This window comes from Salvia hispanica, chromosome 4, assembly GCF_023119035.1.
Source record: "Salvia hispanica cultivar TCC Black 2014 chromosome 4, UniMelb_Shisp_WGS_1.0, whole genome shotgun sequence".
Taxonomy (NCBI): Eukaryota; Viridiplantae; Streptophyta; class Magnoliopsida; order Lamiales; family Lamiaceae; genus Salvia; species Salvia hispanica.
This window is the reverse complement of record NC_062968.1, coordinates 23,927,906-23,941,340: the sequence shown is the minus strand read 5'-3', so window position 1 is coordinate 23,941,340 and position 13,435 is coordinate 23,927,906. Positions and strand designations below refer to the sequence as shown.

The 13,435-nt window shown below is 37.4% G+C and overlaps 2 protein-coding genes across 6 annotated transcripts; one reads left to right on the top strand and one right to left on the bottom strand.

Annotated features, from left to right (window-relative positions):
• The first annotated feature begins 1,333 nt into the window (after positions 1 to 1,333).
• LOC125219080 (transcriptional corepressor SEUSS-like) lies at positions 1,334 to 8,032 on the top strand. 5 transcript variants are annotated; one of them, XM_048120946.1, is made up of 12 exons: positions 1,334 to 1,652; positions 2,116 to 2,730; positions 2,915 to 3,597; positions 3,694 to 3,813; positions 4,064 to 4,112; positions 4,343 to 4,557; positions 4,649 to 4,717; positions 4,816 to 4,913; positions 5,813 to 5,906; positions 6,241 to 6,310; positions 6,581 to 6,886; positions 7,310 to 8,032. In XM_048120946.1, exons 2-12 carry the CDS (start codon positions 2,481 to 2,483, stop codon positions 7,537 to 7,539), a joined length of 2,184 nt encoding a protein of 727 aa, XP_047976903.1. In that variant the 5' UTR covers positions 1,334 to 1,652; positions 2,116 to 2,480; the 3' UTR covers positions 7,540 to 8,032. The 5 variants fall into 5 exon arrangements, 2 of the variants coding, with proteins under 2 accessions (XP_047976903.1, XP_047976902.1); XR_007176079.1 differs by having other exon boundaries at positions 1,343 to 1,652; positions 6,581 to 7,655; positions 7,775 to 8,032; XR_007176078.1 differs by having other exon boundaries at positions 1,343 to 1,652; positions 6,581 to 7,655; positions 7,757 to 8,032.
• A 720-nt stretch (positions 8,033 to 8,752) lies between these two features.
• Positions 8,753 to 11,652, bottom strand: LOC125222605 (scarecrow-like protein 1). Its single transcript, XM_048125310.1, has 3 exons — positions 11,596 to 11,652; positions 11,229 to 11,291; positions 8,753 to 10,658 (listed from the first exon to the last, which is right to left on the bottom strand). Exon 3 carries the CDS (start codon positions 10,550 to 10,552, stop codon positions 8,978 to 8,980), a length of 1,575 nt encoding a protein of 524 aa, XP_047981267.1. The 5' UTR covers positions 10,553 to 10,658; positions 11,229 to 11,291; positions 11,596 to 11,652; the 3' UTR covers positions 8,753 to 8,977.
• Positions 11,653 to 13,435: the final 1,783 nt, after the last annotated feature.

The window sequence follows — 13,435 nt, the reverse complement described above, 5'->3', positions numbered from 1 at the left end:
CATTTGTGTTATTAAGGGTATTTTGGGCATTGACAAAACTAGTACCAAAAGTGATATTATAATACATTCTCTCATTTTCCTCACTCTTTATACTATTATTATTAATCAATATTAATATTATTACTTTGATGTTATAAAGTAATAATTAATTAATTTTTAATATCATTTAAATATATTTAATCAGAATTATATTTAATTATTATAATAATATTATTGTTATAATAGTAAAAACTAGTAGTAATGTTAATAAATAATATTTATTATTTTATATTATATTAGTAATAGCTAATCAATATAGTCTTAATCAAAGTTTAAAATTGTGAATTGTATTCATAATGATAAAGAGTTGAATATTTTTAGTTAGGTGTTTCGACCCTAAAATGAGTATAAATAATTTAATTAAAAACATTCAATTGATTTAATTACTTTAAATAATTAATTTAATTAGGTGTTTTATTATTAATTTATATTATGAATGCAATTATATGTGTGTATAAAACACTAAAAAGAAAGAAGAAAGGAAGATAAAATACTAAAAAGAAAGAAGAAAATGAAGAAGAAAAAAGAAAAAGAAAAAAGGATAAACTAAAGGAGAAAAAAAGAAATAAGAAAGGAAGATAAAATACTAAAAAGAAAGAAGAAAATGAAGAAGAAAAAAGAAAAAGAAAAAAAGGATAAACTAAAGGAGAAAAAAAGAAATAAGAAAGGAAGAAAAAAAATCATATATTTGGTTCTATTCATTTAAAATTTCCAAAAATATTCTCCATAACAAACAATCACATGTTTGGTACCTAGGGTTATTTTTATCATGTGGTACAAAAACAATATAATATAAAAATTAGGTATAATTTATGTGCGAAAGTGAAAGATCAAGTATAATTCCCTCTTAATTATAAAACACTAGTCACGGTCATAATCTGATTTATTTTAGACGGTAAATTGATCACTTTCTATTTTTAGTAAATTTCTCATTCTAATATATAATATCATTCTCTACCAATATATATAGAAATAAAAACTTTATTAAACAATCACGCTTATAAATATAGCTTTCCACAATAGTATGCAATTCGCGCCCACATCCAATAAAAATGTAGTGGCATCTCTGTAAATTAATCCAATTACCAGGCCAAAGAGGTAATCACGCAAATACCGGTGAGCTGTCTTCGCTAATAATGATGATGCATGCAATCATTAGACACATACATACAGCATCATGAAATCATGGCCATTGATACCCATACATCCATACCATAGGGCATAAGCTAGGAAGAGGATTTGACTTCGTTTAGAGAGAGAATGGAAAAGAGAGAGAAAAAATCCAATCCAATCAAATGGAATTTTGACGTCCGCAATAAAACCCATCCAAACTCAGCTCTCTGTTCATCTCTCTCTCTAAAAAGTGAGCTCAAATCAACTGTCTGCTTCTCTCTCTAGTTCGCTGAAAGATTTGGGGACGACTTTTTTCGATACACGCACTGTAGAAACTGGAAACGCACAAGTTGTGTGCGCTTGACTTTGGGGGTTTCGTTTGAAGGAGGAAGCTGAATTTATCCATATTGATGCTCGAAAGAGCTGGAAAGGGAACATATTGTGTGTTTTAGCTTCAATTACGAGGATTTAACTGATTGCGAGCTGGAATCATTGCTTATGTGAGTGTGTGAACTGTTTGCTTGTGTGATTCGCATTCGTGTCAGTAATCGAGTTTTAACGGTGTGTGTGTGTGAGTGCCTTGCGCCCTGTCGCGGTGTGTGTCGTGTTTGGAGTTTTGAACCCTAGGTAATATCGCTTCGTTTTTGGCTTTAGATCGTGTGTTGTTTGTCTTTTTCTATGGAAGTTAGGGCTCGATCGATTTTTTGCTGTCAATTCGTTTATTGTACGCTAAATTTTGTTAATTTCTGAGATTGTAGTTTTCTGCTGTTAGTAATTTGTTTGTTGATGCATTTAATTTAATTATCCTTTTTCGCTTAAGTAAGTATATATACTTATCATTTACACTTGTCATTCTTGTGTCTAAAAAAATTGTTTGATAGGATTTTGCTTATACTTCCTGAATTTGGCATTGCTCTATGTGCTTATGCAGTAGAAGAATCTGATTCGACTTTTCATGTGCAGAGATTAACCGGATAGCTGGCAAAAGACTGCAATTTGGATAGAAGAGGAGCCAGAAGTTAGGATGCTCACCAGTAAAGCAAGCTTCTTTGGTTTCGATGATTTTGATTATCGACGTGGATTTTGCATAGAATACTCCCAGAACCTCATTTGTGAGGCTTATCCTGTTGCTTTTGCTCGAAAAGAACACCCAAGAGCTTTTTCTAATGATTGGTTGTGTGTTTAAACTGTGGTCAAATTGTACCATATTTTCACTAGGTTATAGTTCTGTTTGCATTGATGGAAGTTCAGTTTCTGGATTAATTGATGTGATTTAGGTGTAGGAGTACTAAGGCTATTGTTAGGATAGACTGCTGGTTTCTGCAAACATGGTGCCACAGGGGCCTCCCCCTCCGCATGGTGGAGCGCAGCCGGTTCCGCCGTCATTGTTAAGATCAAATTCCTCGTTGTTGGGTGGGCAAGGAGGTGGGATGCCCTCCCAGAATGCATTTCCTTCTCTAGTGTCACCGCGCAATCAGTTCAACAACATGAATATGCTCGGGAATGTTCCCAACGTTTCTTCTCTGCTTCACCAGTCATTTGGAAATGGAGGCTCAAGTTCTGGTTTATCTGGTCCAGGTAGCTTTCGACGGGCACTTGTTGGTAGTCCCAAATCTGTCACTTCCTGGCAATGAAAATTGGATGGGATTCAACACTCCTTTTTTCTCATTATTATGATTATTATGGTTATTAGTATAACATATTACTATCACAATTTACTATAATTATTAATATTATTATAATATCTCAACTACTATTGCAGCCAATCCAAACTCATCTGGTCACGGACAAGGACAGCAACAATTCTCAAACCCTTCCAGCAGCCAAATGTTGCCAGAACAGCAACAAGCTCAACATCTTGATCCACAAAATTTTCAACATAACCAGCAGCAGTTACAACAGTTTTCTGTGCCCAATTCGCAACAGCATCAGCAACAACAGCAGCAGCATCAGCAATTTCAGGCAATGCGTGCAGGCCTAGGAGGTGCGGGACATGTTAAGCTAGAGCCACAAACGACCAATGAGCAGGCCTCACAGCAACAACTGCAAGCTTTGAGGACTCTGAGTTCAGTGAAGATGGAACCTCAGCAGTTACAAAGTATGAGAAGCTTAGGGACTGTCAAGATGGAACCCCAACAATCAGATCCTTTATTTTTACATCATCAACAGCAACAACAGCAGCAGCAGCAGCAGCAACAGCTCCTCCTTTCCCGACAGTCCTCTCAGGCTGCTGCTGCCGCGCAGATTTTGCATCAACAGAGGATTATGCAAATTCAGCAGCAGCAGCAGCTGTTAAAAGCTATGCCTCAACAAAGATCTACATTACAACAACAGTTTCAACCACAGAACATGCCTGTTAGGTCCCCTGTAAAACCTGTCTATGAGCCTGGAATGTGTGCTCGGAGGCTGACACATTACATGTATCAGCAACAACACAGACCTGAAGTAAGATGTTTCTGCTGATTTTTTTTGCCTAAAGTCTCCATTTCAATGCCTAAAATAAGTTTTCATTTGATGATTTGGCATGACATTATTTTGTAGGACAACAGCATTGAGTTCTGGAGGAAATTTGTAGCTGAATATTTTGCACCCAATGCCAAGAAAAAGTGGTGTGTTTCAATGTATGGACCTGGTCGCCAAACTACTGGAGTTTTCCCTCAGGTGTGTTGGTTTTACTGGTCTAATGATGAATTTTACCTGTGCCTAGGCTATTTGAGTCCAACTTGTGACATTGTTGGTTCTTTGAACACTGTCACTAGGATTGATGAATAACAAAACTTTTTTCTGAACTCAAACATCAGCTAATCTCTTTGAATTATTTATAAAATTACTTGACTGTAGCTTCTCAGCTTCTACAGCCATTGGTAATCTATTATTTTGAAGTGATATGCCCCTATCTTTTTACATGCAGGATGTTTGGCATTGTGAAATTTGCAACCGCAAGCCTGGTCGTGGATTTGGTGCGTACATGTCTAGGTTCTGCAACATTATTTATTGGATGGTTTCCAATGTGATAAATTGGTCTGCCCAGTCATCTCTGGGTTTTGTTTTGAAGAATCTATTTATGAATGTCATTTTCACCCTCACCTACTTTCCATAAGTTTGGGAGGGCATTATTATTGAGATGTAAAACATATAGGAAAGAATTAGTATGATATCTAACTACAAAATTTTGGTTTTCTACTACCAGAGGCAACTGTTGAGGTTTTGCCCCGACTATTCAAAATAAAATATGAAAGTGGAACTATAGAAGAACTGCTGTATGTTGATATGCCGCGAGAGTATCAGAATCCTGCAGGGCAAATTGTTCTGGACTATGCGAAAGCTATACAAGAGAGTGTATTTGAGCAACTTCGTGTTGTTCGTGATGGTCAGCTACGAATTGTATTCTCTCCCGATCTCAAGGTTAGATAAATGCTTCCGATCTTGCATTTTTTTCTTTTGATTTGTGGAGTATATCGGAAATCACATTTTTTTCTGCTAATAATTTTGTCAGATATGCTCCTGGGAATTTTGTGCTCGGCGTCATGAAGAGCTCATCCCAAGAAGGTTGCTGATTCCTCAGGTTGACTTGTTGTCATTTATTAAAAAAATTCTAAATACAGTTTATATATCTGGATTTGTAAAATGTGCCATTCCTAACTTAATATATTTGAACTGCAGGTTAGCCAACTTGGCACTGCTGCCCAAAAGTACCAGGCTGCTACTCAAAATGCGTCAACTAGTGCCTCTTTTTCGGAGCTACAAAATAATTGCAACATGTGAGTTTGTGATACATTACTTATGAGGATCTTTTAAATGCAAATCATTTATCTATTTTCTTGACAAATACGGAGTAATATTTACTCCATCTATTTATAAGGTATACGTGATGGTAGCTGGTTTCATTATTCAGGCTATCTGTTTTTACTTAAGTTGCTATGCTAATTTTTTCCAGAATTATTCCAGACCTCAAACAAAAGCTCATGTTTGGACATCTTTTTCTTGCTAACTTCCAATGGTTATGATAAAGCCTTAGGATGAAGTGGTAGATAAGAACTATGTGCTCATGTGGGAAAGATGAAGTTGTGTTGACCATCTAGTCATATAGAACCATGATAAAATGGGATAGAATTTGCTAAAATAGGAATTGATTACTATTTGTCAGTAATTGAAACGTCTGATTTTCGTGTGATGCGGATATAGTTGCTCAAATTAAACTGGCAATAGTTTTGGTAATTACTAGAGAAGCTCATGTAAATGGTCAAGGTCTGGGATATGGCAGTCCAACAATGTTTCTCATTGGACATGTGTAGTTGATTTTCATTTCTCCATCAGTCACCAATGGAGCTTTAGAAGTGTGGAAGCGAGAAAAATTCACCAATTGACCATTAGTCTAATGCAATCAATCAAGTCTAAAACAAGGGTTACAAACTTCTATGTTGACATCCTTATCTAAAAATCCAATGCTGATCGAGCTAAATTTTCATATAATTGCCCATCAAATTTTGTATCAACAATTTTGTCCACATCAAAGAAATTATAACTTGTGGTTATGAGAAAGACATTATACTATTTTATTGTGAAATACTGCTAATATAGTGCTTGGGGATCTGCTTCATCTATATTGTAGTGGAGTATATAAATGTGTTATCAATCAACCTGCAATTTTTCCTTTTAGGTTTGTTTCTTCTGCACGTCAGCTTGCCAAAGCTCTGGAAGTTCCATTAGTAAATGATTTGGGATATACGAAGAGATATGTGCGATGCTTGCAGGTAATATGCCTTTTTTCAACAAATCCTTTCCAGTTTCAGTGTTAAAATAGATGTTGAGTTTAACTCTAATTACTTAGCACACTTGCAAGAATGCTAGTGGCCATCAACACCCTATATCTGTTAGTTGTTAGGAGCAAACTAAAGATTCTCCCGTGATTGAAAATTATAACTATATCTGCTAGAGGCAATAGTAAGTTGCATGTCTTATGATTGAAGAGGTAGAAGTTCAGTTGAGCCGCTTTAAATTCTGTGTTTCCTTAAGGCTTGCTATTTGCTAAAGCTGCTGCTGTATACTTCCCGTTATCGATGTTTTATGTTCACTTCAACATTGCAGATATCAGAAGTGGTCAATAGCATGAAGGATCTTATTGACTATAGCCGTGAAACTGGTGCAGGTCCTATGGGTAAGCTTATCTTATAGTACTAAGATTCTTATCATCTAGGAAGCTTGTAAGTGAATCATACAACGTAAGCTTGATTTCATAACCTGGTGGGTTTCCTATAATTCATCTTGTTTGCTCGAATGATTCTTTTCATGATGACTGTTCTCATTAAGTCAGTATAACTTAGAAGCATGAAATTCGATGATATGTAAGAGTATCCCCAGTCTACTTGTGGATTCCAAGCTGTTTTTTTACCCATTCATATGTAATATTGTTATATTATCTCTACAGAGAGTCTGGCGAAGTTTCCTCGAAGAACAAATCATTCACCTGGATTTCAAGGACAACAACATCCACAGCCTGACAGTCAGCTACAACAGCAACAGCAGCAAACAGGTCAAAACTCAAACAACGATAGTTCTGCTGCGGCTGCTGCTACACAACTTGCTTCTGCTGCTAGTACTCCTGGTGTTAATAATCCTGCGAACTCAGCTACCGCTACGGCATCTACCAGTACAATTGTCGGCCTTCTTCATCAAAATTCAATGAATTCTCGGCAGCAAAATCTAATGTCCAGTATTAACAGCCCTTACGGTGGTAATAGTGTTCAAATGCCATCTCCTGGATCTTCAAACACCATGCCACAGTCTCAACCACCTCTATCCCCTTTCCATTCCTCGACACCGCCATCATCGAATAATCAACAACTGGCTTCACATGGTCCATTATCGGGTGGTCATGTGAATTCTGCGAGTTCGCCAAATATTTCAATGCCACAACCTACTCTTTCTGGTGATGTAGATGCAAATGATTCACAGAGTTCCGTCCAAAAAATTATACACGACATGATGATGTCTTCTCAGCTTGGTGGTGGTGGTATGTCAGGCTTGGGGATGATGGGTGGTGATGTGAAAAATGTGAATGGAATGTTCTCAACAGGCAGCAATGGCAGTGTTAGTGGGGGCAATATACTCATAGGAACTGGAGTAGCTAATGGTAACCCTGGTACTGGTGTTTCAGGGTTTGGGAGTATGGGCAACGGAATCGGCCAATCTGCCATGGTAAGTGGGATCCGAGCAGCGCTTGCTAATAACTCCCTTTCCATGAATGGGAGAGTAGCCATGGCGATGGCACGAGAGCAGGGCATGAATTCACAACAGCAGGATATGAGCAACCAACTGCTTGCCGGTGGTCTTGGTGCAGTTAATGGTTTCAATAACCTTCAATTTGACTGGAAAGCATCTCCTTGACTAGTCTTACATAATTTTGTGGCACTGGACTAACGGCTGTTTGTGCAGCGTAGAGGAGTGAGTTCGTTGGTTGGGGATCGGATATCCGTATAGTGAGAAAAGAAGAGAAATGGTTTGTGAGTGTGCATCCCTCCCTCCATGTTGTTGTACTAATCTCAAAGAAAGCAAATGGTAAAGACATAGGTTTTCTTGATTGAATGATACATGTGATTCCCAGCGTTTTCTCGACTAACAGTTTCGGGGCAAAAACAGCTGGAGTGGCGCATGGCCACCGGAACGTGCTTGTATTGCCATCTCAACATTTGAGGCGTCTGCCAAACCCCGGTGCGGTTGCAGTTCTTCCCCTTAGCTCCCACACCCTTTCCCCAATATGTGAGTGTATATAGTTTTGGATTGCCTTGAAGCCAAGTTTTATTGTAGAATTTTCTTATACTTGTTCTGCTCAGAATTTGTTTACAGTAGTTTTATTCCCATTATAATCATCTTTCACTCAGCCATACTTATACTAATCTCTGCTATTATTGGGGGCTTTTATTCTTTTTTTAGTTGAGCTAGTTGGTTGAACCTAAAGACTCTTGAACTAGGAGTAAAAAATCAGTGGTTTAGATATAATACGTGGCGGTGTTATATGGTTTGTCCTACCATTAATTATTGATTTATTTTGATTTTGCAACTAAACCAATTGATGGCACATAGTAGTAGATAATGAACGATATCGATTATATTAAATCGAAGAATTACATTTGTTTAATTATAGTGTATATTCAAGACGGAATGAGACCGAAGAAGAAGACGAGAAAGGAGAAACAAAAGAGTGAAGATAGTAGTATAACGAATGAATTTAATTTAGTACAAGATGTGATTTCGTTGCCTATAATGTGACGTTGTTTATTTGACACCCGACAGTGCCAACTGCCACGTAAATATTTACTCTATGTCAATGCCAAAAACATGATTTATTGCATAATTTGATAATTAGAACAAAATAATAAAGCTAACATGCAAGATTAAAATTTGATGTAAATTTAAGATTTTACATACGTACTTGATCTACTATGAACTTGAAATCTCATTTCAAATGGGACTAGACATAATAACATATAACTCGAACTTTCGTTCAATTGATTGAATGAAAAACCGTCTTATTATTTGACCCAAATAGTGATTCAGTTGTATTTAAACACAAAAACACAGTCGATATAAAAATACGAGATGAAACACTATTTACAATAATATTACATTGAAATAAAAAGCAATACATAGGTAGTTAAAAAGCAACACATAGTTAGTCATTACACATCATAAAGTCATAAACCTAAGTAACTAACTAACTAATACATAGGTAGTTAAAAAGCAACACATAGTTAGTCATTACACATCATAAAGTCATAAACCTAAGTAACTAACTAACTAACTAACTAACCAACCAAACAACCATTTATCTCCATGCTGAACTGACTATTAATGTCTTCTCCTCCCATCCAAAATGCAGCGCTCCTTTCTCCTCATTCACCTTATACCTATCCGAGTACTGCTGTATGAGTTTCTCGATCTCGCCCCGCACGTCCCGACTAATCCCGCACGCGGTGAACCCGGCCATGGTCATCCTCGACCTCCACTTCCCGGCCACCTCGTACCGCTCTATCCTCTCCTCCCCCTCACACGCCACCACGTTGATGATGTCGCGGGCGAGGCAGTGCTTCTCGACATTCATCCGGTCCTGGCTGTCCCTGGCCAGAGTCGCGTCGAGAGACTCGAACACGGCGGAGTAGTAACTGTAAGCTTCCGCGAACCTCTGCGGGAAGGGGGAGGTGTTCGTGTTCACGTCCTGCTCGACGACGGTCACGAGCTTCGGTTTCAAGCCCTTGATCATCCGGAGAAGCTGGTCGCGGAGGTTCACGGTCGACACGCTCTCGTCGGGGAGGTGGTGGAGCAGGAAGGCGAAGTTCACGACGAGCGCCTCGCCGGGCCGGCAGCCGAGCGCGGAAGGCGAAACCAGAGCGGTTTCCGCGGGTACGGCTTTGAACTCGAAGGAGAGTTTCAGCTGTTTAGCAAGAAGCTCGAGCCTCTGCCCGATGATTGCTAGGCCCCCGACCGGGCGTTGAACCGATTCCGGGTCGTCGACTCCGGTCAGCCGCACGTGCGGACGGTCACCGGGAGTTTTCGCAAGCGTTTGCAGCAGAGTGTAGTACTGACTTCCTTGGTTCACATCAAAATCCACAATGTGAACTCTTTTTTCACCTCTAAACGCCTCGAGAATCGAACCGTTTGCCGCCATGAAACCGAAGCGAAAGCACGGACACACCTCGAAAAGGACCTGCATAGCCGAGAGGCGGTCGGATGACGGGGCCTCTTTGCATTTCAGTGCCCGGTATAGGCCTTTCCCCGACATTGCCATCCGAGCGACGAGAGCTTCAACCAAGTAAGCTGCAATTCGCTCCGAAGGGTCTCCCTGGATCGAGACGTGCTGCCTGAGAACATTGATCATGCTCGATGCTCGCTTGAAATCTCCGCTATGGACGACAGCAGCACACTCGAGAAGCATATGCTTAAGAGACAGCGGACCGGAGATCACCATATCCTTACTGCTCGTTGTGCTGCTGAGATTAGAATCAGAGGACGAAGATTCCTTTGGCGAGTCGAAACAATCACTATCAATTTCCATGGCGGCACCATTATCATCAAGAAGCGCCTTCTCGAGTTCTTGAAGCTTCAACCTCAACTTATCTTCATCATAATCCACATCACGGGGACTTTCCAATTCAGAGGCGTAATCAAACTGATACGAGTTGTGCGTTGATTCCACCAACGAGGTGTGCTGAGAAGACGGGGACTGAAATGGATTGCCTATCACATCAGAACTTGATGGTGAGTCGAGGAAATATTTCGGATCGTAACTGTCACTGGTGTACGAGTATAAACTGGATGTTGATAGCCCCGAGCTATCGTTGTCATCTTTCAGTGAGTACAGCTCAGGGCTCCTATACAACGCAGCAGACCCGACCAAAGACATGTTCGATTCCCGATTCAAACTAAAGCAGCAAGAAGCTCGTTGCACAGCGTAAGAAACTAATCTCCTCTCAACAAGGTGCCAGATGTTCCTCCAGATGATATGATTACTGAAGAGGAAGAATATATTAACAGAAGCAAGTAAACACTTTTTGTTAACATGAAAACACATTATCTAACATCTAACCACTGAAATGCTTAATGAAATTTCTTAATTTTGGACTAAAGAAACACAGATAATAATTTTTTTTTTCTTTTTTGGGTCATATACAAAACGTAGTCTCTTTCTATTTCTGGTAAGTTTTTCTCTGTAATGAGGCGAGACCGATTCTCTATTAATAATATAGTAGTAGTACCTTTTTTTCATTTTTTCTCTTCATCTCTCTTTCACTTTACTAATTTTGCATTAAAACTCATGACGTCCAATGCCAAGACTATCGGCATTGGACGAGTCTTGGCATTGGACGGAGAAAGTAACAAATACACAATTTCTGCAATAATTTGCAAGAAAAGGTGTGAAATTTGATACATCTCCCAAATAAAAACTCAAAATTGAACAAGAATCTCCATATAATTGTCAATTAACTTCTTGAAAAGCAAACCTAAACCAAACTCAATCAAAATAGTCAAAAGAATCACAGATTATAAACTAAAAAGGGGGGATCTAATAATCAATTTACCTGTTCACAGAGATAAGGAAGCTCAGATGATCAAATCAGCAGCAATTAAAAATCAGCAAATCCCTAAATTAAAAAAGGAGTTCAGAATTGGATTTGAGGTCTTCACATATATAATAACCTTTCAACAATGAAAAATTCGTGGATTTTGAGGTTTGGTTGGTGGAAAAGCAACAAGCAGACAAATCAAAAAGTCCAAGCAATAATATCAAATTACCAATAATCAAAAGGAGAAAACTTTGTTAAAGAAGCAAGGAGAATTTAGTGATGCGAAGAGTCTGAAGAAATTATTATAATGATGTAAGAATAATAAAATATGATTAGGACATGAAGGGAGAAATCAAAGTCCTCTAGAAGAGGAAGAACTTACCACTATCATTCCTTGGTTTCTCTCTCTTGATAGAAACTTGAGTGATTTTGATGAATTTCTTGGTTTCTTAAGTTTACCCTTTTATTGTTGCTAGTGTTTAGTCTACCAAACTTGGGGTGGCCCCACTTGATCAATCTTGGCCATTGAATTTTCATCCAAATGCTTGCTATGACATAGGCATAATATCATCAATTTGTATAGAAGGATTGATTTATTGAAAATTCATCAATTTTGGTCGAATTTTGAATTTCGGAGTGTTATGGGACTTTCTAAATTTGTTAATGAGGTTTCAAATTTTGCAATTTTGTATTAATAAGATACCATGAATGACTAAATGACATCGTTTTGAGCCTAAGAAATTAAAAAATAAATTCATCTCAATTTTCTCAAAATTTGGTGCATGAAACCATTGAAATTTTTTAGAATTTAGTAATTTATCTTTCAAATTTCAAGAGATGTGAGACAAATCAAAAATGACTTTTTTGTGTGTGTAATTTTATAGACTTTTAACCATTTCTATTTATGTGATACCATATGCCATTAACTTCATTAGAGAGAGTCAAATACATATTAACAAAGCAAAACTTGTAGGATCAAATATAGGGAGTAGTGAATAAGGTTGATATTGTAAAGTAAAAATGATGCTTGAACCAAAAATCGAATTTAATAGAGTTTGGAGATTAGTAGACGATATTCACTTGTCTAAGTACATACTATATGATTTCAAAGTGCGTTTTATTTTATGGAATGTAATTATTATTGAGTGACAAATTGCCAAACTTAATCATTACACATGTTAGCATACAAACAAAATAATGTAATACTAATAATATGGAGTACAAAATTTGATGATTTGGATTTGCATAAAAGTTAACTTTGATGAAAAAACACGTCTTCAGTTTCCGCGTGACAGGAATTTCAAAAACGAGGCATTCTAGAAAAGGATAATATGTAAAGAGAAGACTTGGTCAACTAATTTCCCAAACTTTGTTAGGAGTCAAATGTTAAGACAAAATCATGTTCGTAAAGTAGGTATGTTAGTTTTTTACGGGTCAATATTTTGTAAATACTATTTACATTTAGATTAGAGCTAACAAATAGTGTGGGATGAGTCATTTATTGAGTCGACGTGATAACAATCCAATCCATTAATATTAAACCTGAATACGATTTTAAAAAATCTTCAATTCAAACTCAAACCTGAACACAACATGCACAGAACATGATCTCATTAGCTACACGATTGTATTTGCGTTGATTCAACCAAGCTGACCCGACAACAAAACAACAATGACATGAACTCGACGTGACATGACTCCCACATAATAACAACACGAAACAATTTAGGCATATTGCAGAAGATATATGACTCGATGTCAGTTGGTGGTTGTGTTTGTGGCAGTGATGACAAGCAGCTTAAATTTGCGGAATTGGTGATAAAAGTGAAATGTAATAGATGCGCTATAGATAGTGAGAAAAAAAATCTAACTCTAATAAAGTAAAAAAGAACTTAAAAATAATTAAAATTTCTTATTCATTTCGAGTTGAGTCTGCTTGTCTTGTTATAGTTTATACTATTAGCAACAAATTGGAAAATTGACAATTTTTTGATGATAAAAAGCGTGTTATTTTTGTAGTGAATGTTGTTCACTCCTCACATTCCACCACTAGTGTGAAATGAATATTTTTGTGACAGTATTTAGTTGGGTTTATAATAGTGAAATTACCGATCGAATTCAATCATAGTATGGTTGAACAAAAAATGAAGACTCATAATTTCGTAATAATCAATTCAAGATGCGTTTCTTTCTTATCCAAAATAGAAAAATTGGAAGAAAAA

Coding starts and splice junctions, on each gene's coding strand:
- LOC125222605 (XM_048125310.1), bottom strand. CDS start 10,552: ATGTCTTTGGTCGGGTCTGCTGCGTTGTATAGGAGCCCTGAGCTGTAC.
- LOC125219080 (XM_048120945.1), top strand. CDS start 2,481: ATGGTGCCACAGGGGCCTCCCCCTCCGCATGGTGGAGCGCAGCCGGTT. Junction 3,598..3,693: donor AGCAACAACACAGACCTGAA/GTAAGATGTTTC, acceptor ATTATTTTGTAG/GACAACAGCATTGAGTTCTG. Junction 5,907..6,240: donor GATATGTGCGATGCTTGCAG/GTAATATGCCTT, acceptor TCAACATTGCAG/ATATCAGAAGTGGTCAATAG.